We start from the raw sequence: 15,376 nt of genomic DNA on the forward strand, positions 1-15,376 counted from the left end.
AAGCTTACAAGTCTGCTTTCACATCCCAGTCTTGTTCATCTGCTTCAAAGCTATGTACAAATCACCTGTGCTTCAAATGATTGTATGTATAAGGAAGAACAATATTACAAATGCACATTTGAAGCTAAAGTCAAGCTGCTTTTGCAAGCACAGTAGTTATACTCTCTCTTTTGAATGAATGGGGCATGAAATAATTCAGCATTGATGGAAATCTATCTGGCTCTAATTTTCATCATTGCCAGTTTTATCTTTTGCAACTTATATGTGACATTACAGACTTTTGCTCCACCCATCAGGTAGCAAATTGTAGCAAAAAAAAACAAAGCAAAAAAAAACCCAAAACGAAATAAACTGCAAGAACAATTTGACCATGCTATTAAAATATTTTGCTTTCATATATTTAGAGGATCAAATATGGTAAAGTTTTTACATAACAGGAATTAATAAAAATGATCAGGTCTTTACAAGATCTTTAAACTATGTAAGTGCAGCCTCAGATTAATGACAAATGAATAATAATTAATTACATGTTTTACAGTATCCTTATTTTTTTTAACATGTTGATCATCCATTTTCGGTAAAGATAAAGGTAGACATGCAAGATTGCATGTTCCCATTTCCCCATGAGCCTCATATAAGCATTTATATTTTCAGCATGTAGAGAAAGAAAAGAGAAGAATATGCTATTATGATGTGACTGGTTCCATTTTGCAGCCTAGCGATAGGAGGACCGTTTGTAACATGGCTTTGGTTGGCTTTATACTCGTGTCGCCCTAGCATGCTGCTTTACCATCCAGCTTTCACTGGATTGATTCTTTCACTTCCTGTGTGAATGATACTGCAACCAATATCCATCCTAACAAGTCACTTACATATCGTGTAAATACTCTGAAAGCAGTGCCATTAAATGAAGGCACAGCTGAAAAAGAGAAATTATGCACCACTGAGACAAGGATATTCTTGAAATAACATCATGTGTTTAAATAAATCTAGTAGATTTTTTTGACTTATTAAGATGGATAAGGATTAAGATGTGGGGGAAATTATCTAGAATCAACTTTGTACTAGTGTTGTGTCTTCTTGCTGTGCAGGTATGATTCTCTACAATGGCCAGAGAAGGACTACAGGAGCTGACTTTATCTCTCTGGGGCTTGTGGGTGGCCGCTTGGAATTCCGGTCAGTTGAAATCAATTTACATTTGTTATCATATATACTATTGCTATAATTTAAAAATGGACAGGTGACCTTAAGAAGATGTATGGATTTTTAAAATCTCTGTTATCTTAGGTTTGATGTGGGCTCTGGCATGGCCACCATACGTGACCCGCACCCTATTAAACTGGGAGAGTTTCACACAGTTGAGCTGCATCGCAACCTCACCCAAGGATATATTATTGTAGATGGAGGAGAGCCCATCAATGGCAGCTCACAGGTACTGTCGTTTCAGTGACAGCTGAGCAAGACAGCTGATCCGCTATTTGCACTTCATTTTTAATGCAAGTTAATGTGGTCTTTTTTCTGTTAATAAGGGCAAGTTCCAGGGTCTGGATCTCAATGAGGAGCTTTATGTGGGTGGTTATCCCAACTACACACTCCTCACCAAAACTGCTGGAATTAAGACTGGTTTTGTGGGTAAGATATCCCATGCTTTACTAAATAACAGAACTACATTGTGGGGAAAGGTTCTGTATATATGTGTGATTATTTGCCCTTACTGAGTGTTGGTACCATGCAGGCTGTATTCGTCAGCTATTCATCCAGGGTGAGGAAATCATCTTTAAAGACCTTGACCGCAGCTCTACTGGTGTGACAAACTGTCCTACCTGTGAAGATAAACCATGTCAGGTCAGTTAAATCTATCCACATCTTTCTTTGTTTGCTATTTTATTTTATTATAACTAGTAAAACAAATTGTAATATCCTGAATTAGAATGGAGGGATGTGTGAGGATTCAGAGGCTAGTTTGTATAAGTGCAGCTGTCCCAGAGGATTTACGGGCAGCAACTGTCAGCACCACTCTTCTCTCCACTGTCACTCGGGTAGGTGTGAATCACTAATTGACCCCACATTTGAATCAAAGTATCTGAATATTCCTAATGGAATTATTATAAACGAATAAAAGTGTCGCACTCATCATTTTTCACACCTTTTTCAGAGGCCTGTGGACCAGATGCTACTTGCATCAACCGCCTGAATGGCCTTGGCTACGACTGCCGCTGCCATCTTGGCAAATTTGGTGATAAATGCATGGATGGTAAGTTGAAATATACCTTTGTCTTTTATAAAAACAGAAAAATCTAGCTGTTATGACATATTTTTACAATGGTCATGATGAAAATGTAAGGTACATAGTGATATGCAGATATAATTATTTATAACACTGCTATAAGAAATTAAGTTTTATTTTTTTTAATTAATTTCCTCCTAGGGGAACTGGTTACCACGCCACTGTTTGATGGTGAGGAGTCATACATCGCCTATCCTCCTCTGACCAACATCCATGATGACCTGCGTGTTGAGCTGGAGTTCAAGCCAGTGCAGAGAGATGGCCTGATCTTCTTCTGTGGTGGGAAAAAAATGAAGGTGGAGGATTTCGTCGCCATTTCCATGGTGAAGGGACATGTAGAGTTTAGATATGAACTGGGCACAGGTAAAGAGAAATCATATTTATTTTTTATTTCAAAATAAGCAACTGTACAATTTAGGTAGTGATACAGTCCCGATTAAAAGTTTAAGTCCACTTGAAAAATGGCAAAAAAATCGTATTTTGCATGGTTGGATCTTCACAAGGTTCCAAGTAGAGCTTCAATGTGCAACAAGAAGAAATGGGAGTGAGAACAAAAAAAATTTGAGCATGCAATTTCTTGAAAACAACACTTAAACTGAAACTGTTTTCACAGTTGATTATAAAAGTTTATAAAAGTAGCTATAATATATAGATATTGATTGTAAATATCACTCCATGATATATAGAAGTTATAGAAATTTTAAATCAATAAAAGTGGCACTCTTTTCTTATTGTAGTTAGTATAAAATTTAACTTAATAGTTTTTGTATTTGTCTTACAGGCCAGGCAATACTTGTCAGTCCTGAGCCAGTCTCTCTGGGGCAGTGGCACAGAGTTGTGGCTGAGCGGAACAAGAGGGATGGCCACCTCAGGGTCGACCAAGGTCCAATGGAGAGAAAGACATCTCCGGGCAAAGCCCAGGGCCTCAATATCCACACCCTCATGTACATAGGAGGAGTGCCCACTATGGACATCCTGCCTAAGCCTGCTAATGTCAGCGACATGTTTAAGGGCTGCATAGGAGAGGTGAGATCTCTGTGTACTAAAAATGAGATGCGGTTACACAATATATTTGAACACGTGGAAGCTTGAATTAGTTTGTATTACATGCTTAGGTTTCCATCAACAACAAGAAGGTGGATTTGTCCTACAGCTTCACAGAGAGCAGATCTATCAGTAAATGTGTGGACAGAAGCCCATGTGACCGGCGGCCCTGTCTGAATGGTGGTCACTGCATGTCTAGTGCTGAGTATGAGTACCAGTGCCTCTGTAAGGATGGATTTGAAGGTGAGTGCTTAAAAGAAGACATAGCAAATGTCACATGCAATGTTCCCTCTAAGCTTTGTTGCGCACAAAAAGAAATCTAACCTGAATTGAAATTAAAATAAATAGTGTTAGTCAGTAAGTGACTGGCTGCTCCAGTATGGGATTAGAACGATGTCACCTTATCCCATAGTCCAGCCAATAATGCGATTCACATTCGTATATACGCAGCTAATCAACGTCGTTGGCAGGCTATGACAGCATCCTTATGTGCCGACATCGGTATTTTAGCTAGCAAAGCGTGGCTGATGTGGAGTGAAGCCACGTTAATGACGTGTACAACCATTGGAGATGTGAAAGTGTGGACTATAGCACAATTGGAAAAACTATAACAGTTTTTCAATTGTATTGATAGGCCACGTAAAACCATAGTTATGATAAAAAATATATGCCGTGTTTGTTTATTTCCTGAATACTATCGTTATTTATATTTACTGCGGGAAGAAACGGTAAAAATGGCGTTTTATAAGGAAAACGCTTGAAAGCGCTCTCCGCCTGTGAGCAACCCCCCCCCCCCAGCCTTTCCTATTGGTGGAAAAATGTACTATGTGGACCAATCAAAAAATGATATGACAACATGGCATTTAGTTGTTTAGGGAGAGAGAAGTTTTAGGAGTTGCAGCGGTGTTTTGAGATGTGAGAGATTTGTGACGTTTAGCGCAAATCTTGTGAAGTTAGTGTGTAGTGTAGTCAGTAGTTTTGTTGTGTGTGTCAGAACAATGAGGCGACTGCTAAATGTTACAGGTGTTACAGGAGTGATACATCTCCTGTTGTCAGGCCTGCAGGTATCAGGCTTGTGATGTTCCCCTTTATCTCGTAGTGGACAGAAATCTTTTTTGGGAGTGGCACAAATAATTTGTGTGGCATCAAATTTGATGCAGAACACCTGATTGCAGATTGTTCTGTAAATAGTTTGAAATGTTTATTTTTAGGGAAAGAGCTGCAAAAACCTTTGTTTGCAAAACTCAGTTACTTTTTTGAAGAAGTAACCTGTTTGACCTGTGACCTTTCTTGACTCATGATTGATATGTGACCCTGCAGGTGAACGGTGCGAGATAGTGAAGGACGCGTGCCATAGCAATCTTCATTGCCAGAATGGAGGCATCTGCATCAACAGCCAGTGTGTGTGTACACCTGGGTACACAGGTCTCAACTGTGAGGAAGTATTATCAGGTGAAATACTGCATGTTGTCATTAAACCAGTCTAAACCAGGAGCAAAAAGTGACTCATATCTTCTCACGTTACACTGCATAGTACACAAATGTATATCCTTTAGACAAAGCTACACATCATCAAAGCAAAAATGGTTGCACACACAGTCACAAACATACAGCACATGTGATTCGAATTTTCCAAAAAATAAAGCCCATTATACATCAAACAGTTTGCTCCCAGCATGCAGTGCTGGGAGGGTTAACCCTAAATGATTACACGTGTCTTACTCCTGCACTCTCACCGCTATATCCTGCACACACAGGCCAGGTCGTCAGCTTCCCAGAGGCCCTGAGGAATTTGGAGTCTAGCGAGGCGAATGGTACAGTATCTAAATATTCAGTCTGCCTGACGCGACCGTGACTAACAGGGCCCTGTCTGAGTTTGAGGGGCCCCATGTCCCTTCAAAGCTCCACCTGAACTGTCTTTTACCTAACATACATGCCCACAAAAACACAATCCAAGCGTCTTTATTCTCACCAACAACTGAGGCTCTCATTCCCATTGAAAGTTGGGAGAGGGGAATTCTGCATTTAAACTAAGGGGTAATAGGGTGGTAGCCTGCATTTGGGAGCTAAACTAATATATGCACTCTGCATTGGAGTTGCACCATTTTCATTCTGGAAGTGATAGAAATGTGGAATTCCCCTTGTTTTTCTTTTCACTTTTCTTTTCACTCTCATTATGCCTGTGCCTGTAAGATGGATACTTACAAATACAATCTTGTTTCTGTAAACTAAAAACCTGCCTGTTTGTACAACCACAACACAAAAAAAAACAACCTAAAGCAAAACACTTTCCTCTTTGAAACTAAGTCAGGTCATTGAGTCTGCTCCATGTCAGAATATTTGTGGTCTCACTAACAACTTAAAGTGTCTGCTGAAAGTACAATGTGATCATTGTTTGGTTCAGTCAGAATGTATTTCAAGCATATTATGTACTCAGTGGCTTATGTGCATGGTGCCATGGCTGTGAAGATTTTTGTCCGTAATAGCAAGAAACGGTCAATAATTGACTCATGTGATGGCCAGTGTTGACACAAGTCTGCATCTTGAAGTTTTGTTGTTCTACACTTTAAAAAAGCAGCATTTGCATATGCATCATTATCTTCTCATCTTTGAGAACATAATGAAATTTAAGCAGTGGCATTTCATTGCATAGGTGTGTTAAAGTGTGACTTTTAGAAAGGTCTAGAAAGGCTTAGAGGTTCTCCGGCATCCCTTTTTTAACCCTACGAGTTCCCCTTGCATTGACATGAGTGCTGAAAGACCACAAAACCCTGTGGTCTTTCAGCACCCTTCAAACTTGAAATGCAAGAGATCAGAGAAAATCAACTGCAGTTTTCAAAACTCGGTTGAATTTTCTCAGCAAGTATTCGTCCACACATCAGCCAGCCCATCCTTCAGCTCAGATGAGCTTGAAATAGTTGAAGGGAGCTTTTTGGGAAACCACTACAAGGTAGAGGCTTTCTTCGGAGAAGGGGGCTTTGGTATTGTAGCCAAATGCCGTGATACCAAAACCAACCAAGCTGTGGCTATTAAGCTGAACAAGAACCGCACTGATATTCTGCAACAGGCAAAAAAGGAAATTTTCATCCTGGAGCAGCTGCGAAGGTTGGATCCAGATGCCGCCAACATTGTTCAATGGAACGGCTTTTTCCTTGACAGAGAGCGAGTTTGCCTGAAATTTGAACTCCTAGATCAATGCCTGTGGGACTACATAGGGGCGCCGAATAACCGGCGTCTCCCCATAAGCAAAGTCAGGCCAATTTTAGGTCAACTCACAAATGCTCTGTCCCACCTGGGTTCTTTGGGAATAGTGCACGCTGACCTCAAACCTGGAAACATCATGGTTGTAAATCGCTATGAGTCTCCAGTCAAAGTCAAACTTATAGACTTTGGCCTCGCATGTCCTGCGTCTGCAGTGATGCCTGGTGACCGTGTGGGGACGGTTGGTTATAGTGCACCTGAGGTTATGCTTGGCCTTCCTTATAACGAAGCAAGTGACATGTGGTCTCTGGGGCTGGTGGCTGTTGAGCTTGTTACAGGGGTGCCACTCTACCCTGGAAAAAAATATTATTATCTTTTGAAATTCATCATAGAGACTCAGGGTCAGCCGCCAGATCATGTTCTCGATCCTGGCGTGTACACTGAAGACTATTTCACAAAAGACAACTACAACTACAACCAACGCTGGACATTTAAGACCGCCCAACTATTTAAATACGAGACAGGATATGAATCTTTGGAGACAAGATACATAAAACTGACACGTCTGGATGACCTTGAACAAATAATGATGTTTAGACGAGGACCAGAAGATGGCCAACGCTTATTTGTCAGCCTAATTAAAGAGATGTTGGACTTGGATGCACACCAGCGGATAACACCCTCTCAGGTTCTACGGCATCCCTTTTTCAACCCTGGCCTCTCTAACAGGTTCCCAAGTATCAACATTGAAAGACCATACAGAGTCAATCTCCAGCATGGCATCTTCCACCCTGGACAAAAGTGATAAAAACACAAACTGGGGTTGGAAAAGGATATTAACAGCAAATTACACTGGAAATATTAATTAAGCTGCTCCAATAATTATCACTTTGGCTTTTTTTTTTTTTAATTTTCACTCCCCCCACCCCAACCAGCCGCGACAGATGACTGTCCCTTCCTGAGCCTGGTTCTGTCGAAGGTTTCTTCCTATTTAAAGGGAGTTTTTCCTTCCCACTGTCGCTAAATGCTTGCTCATAGGGAATCTTCTGATTGCTGGGGTGGCCAAAACTCTAGGGGAACTAGCAATTCTTGTGAAAATTAAAAAAAAAAAAGCCTACCAATATTCAAAGCAGAGCAGCGGACACCTTACCATCACATCAGTCCTTTAATCCGACCTAAAACACCATGTTTACAGAAATAAATTCCATACAAATTGGAACTAAATTGTTGTTTTTGATTGTTTATAAATATATAGTGCTACCCTTCAGCCTCCTAGTAGACATACCTGTGTTATAAATGTGAAACTCCTCCGATTTTCAGAAAAGTTGACCTCTGACCTTGAAGTCAAGGTCACTGAGATTTAAGCTTCACAGAGATTTTCAGTAGATGCAACAATGGTATTGATTTGAAAAATCGACACAATCACAAACTTGGATGTCCACAGCGCCTCGCCATATACCAAAGATTAAGAGGTGTTTTTTTCTAGGTTTTTATAAAGATTACAAAACACAAATAACAATAATGCCAACGCTATTGTCATTTTTGACGACGCTATTTTGATGTTGTCTAATGTAGCGCAAAAAAAACAAAACAAACCCAAAATTTAATAAATAAAGTAAATAAGGTATATACTACATAGTATACAAAATTTTAGTGGTCCACAATGGGGTCAATGAACAGAATGAAGGAAGTAAGTCTTTTATATGACAATGGTGTGAAAAAGTGTTTTCCTATTTATTTGTATGTTTGTCACACTTAAACATTTCAGATCATCAAACATTTTTTTTCTTTTTTATGTAAAAAGAAAAATCCTTTAACTGTCCAGTTTTCTTGATGTTATGATGCTTCACTGGTTTGTCATTAATAAATCAGACTTTGGCTGCTGCAGCAGAAAAAGACAAAGAGAAAATGTAATCACACAAATCAGAGGTGCAGATTTACACTTTACCTGAAACAGAGCAAAAGTGCTTTTTAAATAGGTTAATGAATATTAAGTAATATAGGCTAGATGTCTGGACATTACTAGTTTCATTTGGGCCTTCTGGGCCATTAGTCCTCTGGCTTATTGCCAGTTACCAGCCAAATAGCTTGTGTATTTTATTATCTTAGTGTGTTAAAGATTCTAGTTCTTATTCTGGTCAAACTGTGCTTCATTATTTGTTTACAGCACAGCTACAGTTCCAGGTGACTTCAAGTCAAAAGGATACTACATGTCAATGGCCAGCAGCCTGTATTCAGTTTGAATATTGTAGTAAATGTACCTGGATCTGTTTCTATTGGGTTGTGAATTTGGTCTCACTGTTACATCCAACTTTTAGAGTGGGATAAAGACAAAAAGAAACAAGAGAGAGTGGATTTGTAGTTAGAAATCCAAAGTTGCTTCTGTTTTGCCCACACACATTGATTATGATTTCACATCACTAAGCAGGTTATCAAATGTGGACAGAATGTTAGAAGAATCTTATAATTCTCATAAGATTCTGTTTTTGTGTCATTCAATACAATGTGTTTATGTGTGACATTCTGATATGAATCATAGTATCTTATGGAATTTAAAAATGGCTGCCAGGACAGCTGCCACCACACTGATGTGACACACTACAAATCAACTCTTTGATGCTCTGTGCTGAGTCTGCACAATAACCTGCACTTAAACATTCATTTAATATCACGTACACATATACACATACTGTCCCTCAAGAAGACACTGAGAAAAAATAAAGAATAACATTGAGACTGTAACTTTGCCATAAGTCATAGGTGTCAAACTACATTTGGCCCACGAAGCCATACCAAATTACTATTAGAGCTGGCCTACTGGTATTATACAGCTAATATATATATTGTTTAGTATTAAGCTTTGCTTGTTCCATATTCAGTTTTCCAGCAAAACTTATTTGAGTCCATAAGAAAAGATTCATTCTTATATCTGGAGGAAGATTTTTTTTTCAATAAATATTAACGTTAGCCCGCGACTTTGTTCCAGTTTTGAATTTTGGCCCACTGTGTATTTGAGTTTGACACCCCTGCTGTAGAGCATCCCTCCATGGATATGCCACCCAAGACCATCACTGTGCACCGGGTGAACCTGCTCTCATCTTTGAAAAGCACAGGGCGCCGGTGATGGACCTGCCAATTCTTGTATTCTTTGGCAAATGCCAATCGGGCAGTGGTCCCAAAAGTGGATGTCGGGCACTCAGACCATCCTCATAAAGTCTGTTTCTCATTGTTTGATTCACATCGGTGTCCTGCTGGAGGTCATTTTAGGGCTCTGGCAGTGCTCAGCCTGTTCCTACACAAAGGAGCAGATACCAGTCCTGGTGATGGTTTAGGGACTTTCTACGGCACTGTCAAGCTCTCCTAGAATAACTGTATGTCTCCTAAAGTCTCCTGCATGCTCATGAGACTGTGTTTGGAGATGCAACAAACCTAGCAATGACATGTACTGTGCCATCCTAGATGAGTGGGGCTACATGTGCAACATCTGTACAGTCAAGGTATCGCGCTAAATGAAAACTAAAAAAAAAAAAATTAAATCAAGAGGCAAAAAATGTCAGTGAGAAAAACAATTCCCTGTTTTTGGGTTTGTCTCATTGTTGAGTAGCTGCTGTATCTACCAGACAAATAAGACAGTTTTTTTTAAAAAAAGCCTGTGGTTACACTATGGTTACATAGTGTTTTTTCTGTCGAAGAATGGGACTGTAGAAATTGTCTAGAAATGTTGCATCTAATCAAGTCTGTTTTACCAGGAATTCTCTGTACTTTTACCACTAGAGGGCACCATAAGTTCAAGTGAAGGTGAACCAGCTTTACTGTGACTTGAATCTGTTTTTATGCTTATTTTATTGTATTTATTGCAGATTCACCCTATCAGTATGCAGCTCATTTCAACAATAATGGATACATTGCACTTCCTAAATCCATTTTCCCAAGAAGGTAAATAATTTGTTTTCACATTTAGTGAATTTATATGAATTAATATAATGATGAAGTGAAATTATTATTGTGGTGCTGTTGTTTTTTACTTTTTAAGTGCCCACGATTCACCAGAAACAATTGAAATGGAGATCAACACCAGCTCCTCTGACGGCCTGATCCTATGGCAGGGAGTGGTGAGTCCTGGTTCTGCCTAGTTCTGTGCCTTATACTCATATTTCTCCTCCATGTTTTCATTCCCAACCTAACTTTGCTACTGCACTCGAGCACTCTTAATCATCACTGTGACTGTAAAAAAAAAAAAAGAAAAAAATTGCTGCCATTTTCATAGCATTTCATGTCATTTATAGACTTCAGTGCGGTCGGTAATACATAACTGATGCATTACTACATCTTTCATCATTACACTATCAAATTCATACATCTTCTGCTGAAGCTATGTCATTTTCAGGCATGCTGACTGTAAGCCTGGCACCCTCTGACACCACTAAATAAATGCATGTTGCTTCTCTAACTCACCCCCTCAATTTTCCTCAGGAGACCAATGGTGCACGCATTTTGCGAAAGGTGCATGCTATTAAAAAGGTATCCACTTTTTTTTTTCCCATGTGTGCCAAATGAATTGTATCTTTGTTTGTAAGGTACTATATCATCAGTCCTCTTTTGACATTGTTAGTTTGCATGGAACATTTTGTGTCACTGCCAGGAATGATCTCACTACACTGGTTCATGTTTGCTGTTATAGCGCTTGTTCTGCAATATGACCACAGGTCAGCTGGTCCATGTTCAGCAATTCATACATAGTCACACAACAAGCTGTGACCTTGTTGTGACCTAACATATTTAATTTCAGGAACCTGGAGAACATGGCAAACGCAAGGACTTTATTAGCCTCGGCCTACAGAATGGACGCCTTGTTTTCAGGTAGGTCTGTTCTGAAATTCTCTAAATCTTCTGACGTGCAGATTAGGAAAAAATGTTTACAACTCATAATTATGGTCATGATTTGTATTATCTAGTTACCAACTGGGAAGTGGAGAGGCACAAATCTTTTCCGACAGGTCAATCAATGACGGCAGATGGCATAAGATCACAGCAGTCAGGTATGATTGCATATCATTATCCTGCAGTCATTTGCTTTTACATTCTAGATGTATTTAATAAAATAAAGCACTATGAGTTGTGGTTGTCTTCTTTCATCAATAGCTACTTAATTTTCTGTCTCAGTAGAATACATCTATTATTTATATCAAATGAACGTATACTTTTTGTACTATAACTTGTAACTTCTGTAACTTGTCAGATTATCTGTTGTTGAAAAGGTTGATTATTAACCTGTGGAGTCCCATAACTTCTTGAATTAACTTGTGTTGTGTGGCTCTTTTCTCACAGAACTGGAAAAGATGGCTATATCCAGGTTGATGGAGGAGCCAAGCTACATGGACAATCTAAAGGCAAAAGCCTCATGGTCAACACCAAAGGCAGTATATATCTTGGTGCGTAGAATGGCAGGATTGAGTCCACAAAGTGACAAAATATAGATGGATTATTTGAAAAAACAGGACTAAAATACTGCACAATTGAATACATTCATTCACAAATATAAGTTAAATAATACATGAATAGTGATGAATTAATAATAAATAATAATCCATTCTTCCATTTTCTTAACCGCTTGTCCAGTGCACAGTCACACGGGGGCTGGCACTTATCCCAGCTGTCATTGTTCAAAGACAGTCAGATAAATAATGAGTTGTAACACAAGTCAGAGGATTTTCTGGTTACTTAGTTTCCCTGAAAAAAATTGAGCTTTTCAGAGGCACTATTGTGTCAAAGTAGTTCACGTATTTTTCCTGGCATGCAAACACAATTTTCACACAATTCTTTAGTCTTCATAGCATTATCGTTACCTTTTATTTTTTCTTGGTTACAATGGAAATAGTTTCTCACTGTGTTTATCTATCATCTAGCTTTATTCCAGTATGTCAGTTTCAGACATGCTTTTCTTCAATATTTGCAAATCAATAAAGTTACCTATGTGGGTGTGATTCCATGCAACAGGTGGAGCCCCGGGTATGACTGCCATGACAGGAGGGAAGTTTTCATCAGGAATGAAGGGCTGTGTGAGGAACCTGGCACTGATGAATGCTCGGCCAGGACAGCAACCAGCCCAGGCCATTGACCTGCAAGCCCACGCGGCCCATGGCATCAACGTGCAGCCATGCTCTTCATAGACTGCTGCACACACGTACACAAACACACATAGAGACTTTGGAGAAACATCATACACACACACACACACACACACACAGCAAACCTACACAAAAAGACTTACACAAATAGAGCCTGACACATACTTGGTGCTTTGCTGCTACCAAAAAAAAAGATTACACAACAAGATGCATTTATCTGTGTGCAGTAAAACCAAAAAAAGACAGAAAAATTCAGACAATATTAACACGTCTTCTCTTCCTCGGTGTTGTATTCTTAATGAAGGACTATTAACACAGGAAAACCAGTACAGTTTACATACTTCCAGCAGTAGAATTAGCCATGAGAAAAGTAAAACATATTAGGCCTTCTACGATGGGTCAGATCCTAAGGAGGTGGAGATGTTTTTACAGCACTGAATTTTTATTTATATACATATGATTATATATATTATATTTGTGGGGGGAAACATGCAAACTAACCATAACTGCTCTTCATCTTTCCTAGAATTGTTTCTGGGTTCTAGTACTCTGTGTCCTGGGCTTTTTAAAGGCCTAACTGTATTAATACCTGAAGACTTTTAGGCCTTCTTTCTTCACTTCTGTAGAGGAACCTTTTCATTGCGAGCATGCTTACAGTCTTTCCTGAACCGTTGGGAGAGGAGTGCACATGGTCACAGTCACTTGCAGCTTCAGCACACAACTCAGGACGTCAAATACAAAGGATTAAAAGCTAAGGATATAAGTACCGCTGCTTCAGCTTGGCTTATTGTTGATTCACTAGTAATTTGCAGTGCTGTTTTGTCTTCTGTCTATATTTTTTTTTATTTTTAAAGAAAGAAATCTTGGTGCTAAGGTGAGACATTAAAATACAGCACATAGTCAAATAGTTAATATGTCACATGTAGAGGTTTTATTTAGTAATTTGGCATAGATCAGCATACAGTCATTACTTTTGTTGATGTGCATGGCATTTTTGGATTGATTTAATGGCGGTATGGCATTGTTTGTTGCCTCAACAGCCTTATTTGATTGAGTAGATCTCAAAAAAGGAGTTTAAGTGAACTGAAAATGTGTCATTTTTTATGTATGGTTATTGAAGATATTGTTTTATGTGTTAAACTATCTGCCAGTCAGGTAGATATCTGTGTCAACTAAGAATGAGTGTATATGTGAAGTAAATTTGTTTGTTATGTATGTTTTAGACCTTTCCGTTTTTTCACAGAACACTCCACATTCAGCCGCAGTAAGGGTCAGATGTGTGCATTTGGGTTTGTGTGTGTGTGTGCATGTGTCATTATCCATATCCTCAGGAGGATCAATGCAGAACTGCCTCAAGGTTTTACACAGGTTTGGTAGCTTTAGAGACACCTCACTAAGCTATGAAACTCTGAAGGCTCTGTGGTTCTATGGGATGTTTTCTCTCCAAAGAGAGATTCATCTGCAGCACATAGTTGGACTAGTGTTTGGCCATGTGTGAATGCAGTGGAAGCCTCCTGCAGGTGCTGTGATCAATAGTGTAGCTCTAATAAAATAAAGCATGCTCGCAAGCCTTTAGTTGACCACACCACACAATGGCACAATCACTTTGGGATTCACAAACCCTTTTCTTGTTTTTTTTGTAAGCTTAAAATATTTGTATTAATATCCTAAAATGAGCAGCATCCTTTCACATAGAGTTTCACCGTTTTAATTTATTTTGTGTTTTTCTTTTTTTCCTGCTTTTTTATTGCTTTCTAGGCTCGATTCTACTGTTTTAGAACAATTACAGAAGCTTGCTACTTTCTTTTCTTTGGTTATTGTGTATTGCCTCCCACACCCTGTTGTTTTTCTCCTGATGTTCGATTTCAATAGGGCCCACCTGGAAACTTCTTCAAAAATGACCCCAACAAGGTTCCATTAAAGGTTAACATGTGATATTTGACTGGAGCTTCCTGGTCAAATGGATGAAAAGTGGTCTTATTATTCACTAATTGAAAAAAGTCTTAGGCTCCAAATGTATGAGTGCACAGAATGATGTCATCATGAACAAGCGGGATGAAGAAAGCTAACGCTGTGGTCCAGGTTAGGACATTAAAGCAGATAATGATGGTGTGTGTGCCCCTTGGTGGGTGCCTTATGTGTATCTGCTCTTAAACTGGATTTTCACACATACACTGTACACTGTCACCAAATGCGGTTAGTGAGAAACTGATAGCTGCTTTTGGTTTATTTTACTCCATTACAAATAAAGAAAGGTGCACTTTTGGTTTTGGATTTTAACTTGCTGTTTTTATTTTTATTTTTTCATTGATCATTTTACTCCTTCACTTCTGAGCGGCAGACAAAAGCAAATTCTTACTGTATCAGATAAATGAATGAAAGTGTACCAGCTGAAAAATGTCTATGTCAAAAGGACTTGACTGTTTCATTTCCAATGTTGAAAGATGCTCTTCTTGCCCTTGGTGTTTCTTAATTAAAAACAAAATTCATGTGCTATTTGTACGTTGTGAGACTTGTTTTTTGCTGTAATTCACATTACTGTTCAGAAATAATCCATTGTATCGTACAGATATACCTTTAACATGATCTCTGAGAGGTTGATTTAAACACCTTACGGTATTAAAACTTCCAGATCCATCCAAGTCCATCCAATGCCATGATAACCTGTCCCATTGGTTCAGTTCTGAACCAAATAGATAACCAGACAATAGTCTAG

At 39.0% G+C, this 15,376-nt stretch overlaps 1 protein-coding gene across 12 annotated transcripts in view; it reads left to right on the plus strand.

Annotated features, from left to right (window-relative positions):
* The window catches only part of hspg2 (heparan sulfate proteoglycan 2), a 95,710-nt gene extending 80,552 nt beyond the window's left edge, over positions 1–15,158 (plus strand). For 9 of the 12 annotated variants that reach the window (XM_040037936.1, XM_040037938.1, XM_040037943.1 and 6 more), the window contains 18 exons: positions 1,092–1,176; positions 1,288–1,432; positions 1,530–1,632; positions 1,736–1,845; positions 1,931–2,039; positions 2,156–2,254; positions 2,429–2,650; positions 3,069–3,313; positions 3,403–3,574; positions 4,652–4,783; positions 5,089–5,145; positions 10,393–10,468; positions 10,566–10,644; positions 11,006–11,053; positions 11,322–11,392; positions 11,488–11,571; positions 11,861–11,964; positions 12,530–15,158. In XM_040037936.1, coding sequence (XP_039893870.1) covers positions 1,092–1,176; positions 1,288–1,432; positions 1,530–1,632; positions 1,736–1,845; positions 1,931–2,039; positions 2,156–2,254; positions 2,429–2,650; positions 3,069–3,313; positions 3,403–3,574; positions 4,652–4,783; positions 5,089–5,145; positions 10,393–10,468; positions 10,566–10,644; positions 11,006–11,053; positions 11,322–11,392; positions 11,488–11,571; positions 11,861–11,964; positions 12,530–12,702 — 2,114 coding nt within the window. In that variant the 3' untranslated portion in view covers positions 12,703–15,158. The remainder of the gene's footprint in view (positions 1–1,091; positions 1,177–1,287; positions 1,433–1,529; positions 1,633–1,735; positions 1,846–1,930; positions 2,040–2,155; positions 2,255–2,428; positions 2,651–3,068; positions 3,314–3,402; positions 3,575–4,651; positions 4,784–5,088; positions 5,146–10,392; positions 10,469–10,565; positions 10,645–11,005; positions 11,054–11,321; positions 11,393–11,487; positions 11,572–11,860; positions 11,965–12,529) is intronic. The other 3 variants (XM_040037940.1, XM_040037947.1, XM_040037941.1) reach the window with 2 other exon arrangements.
* The last annotated feature ends 218 nt before the right edge of the window (positions 15,159–15,376 follow it).

Source organism: Simochromis diagramma, unplaced genomic scaffold (assembly GCF_900408965.1).
Source record: "Simochromis diagramma unplaced genomic scaffold, fSimDia1.1 OVJJ01000061.1, whole genome shotgun sequence".
Taxonomy (NCBI): domain Eukaryota; kingdom Metazoa; phylum Chordata; class Actinopteri; order Cichliformes; family Cichlidae; genus Simochromis; species Simochromis diagramma.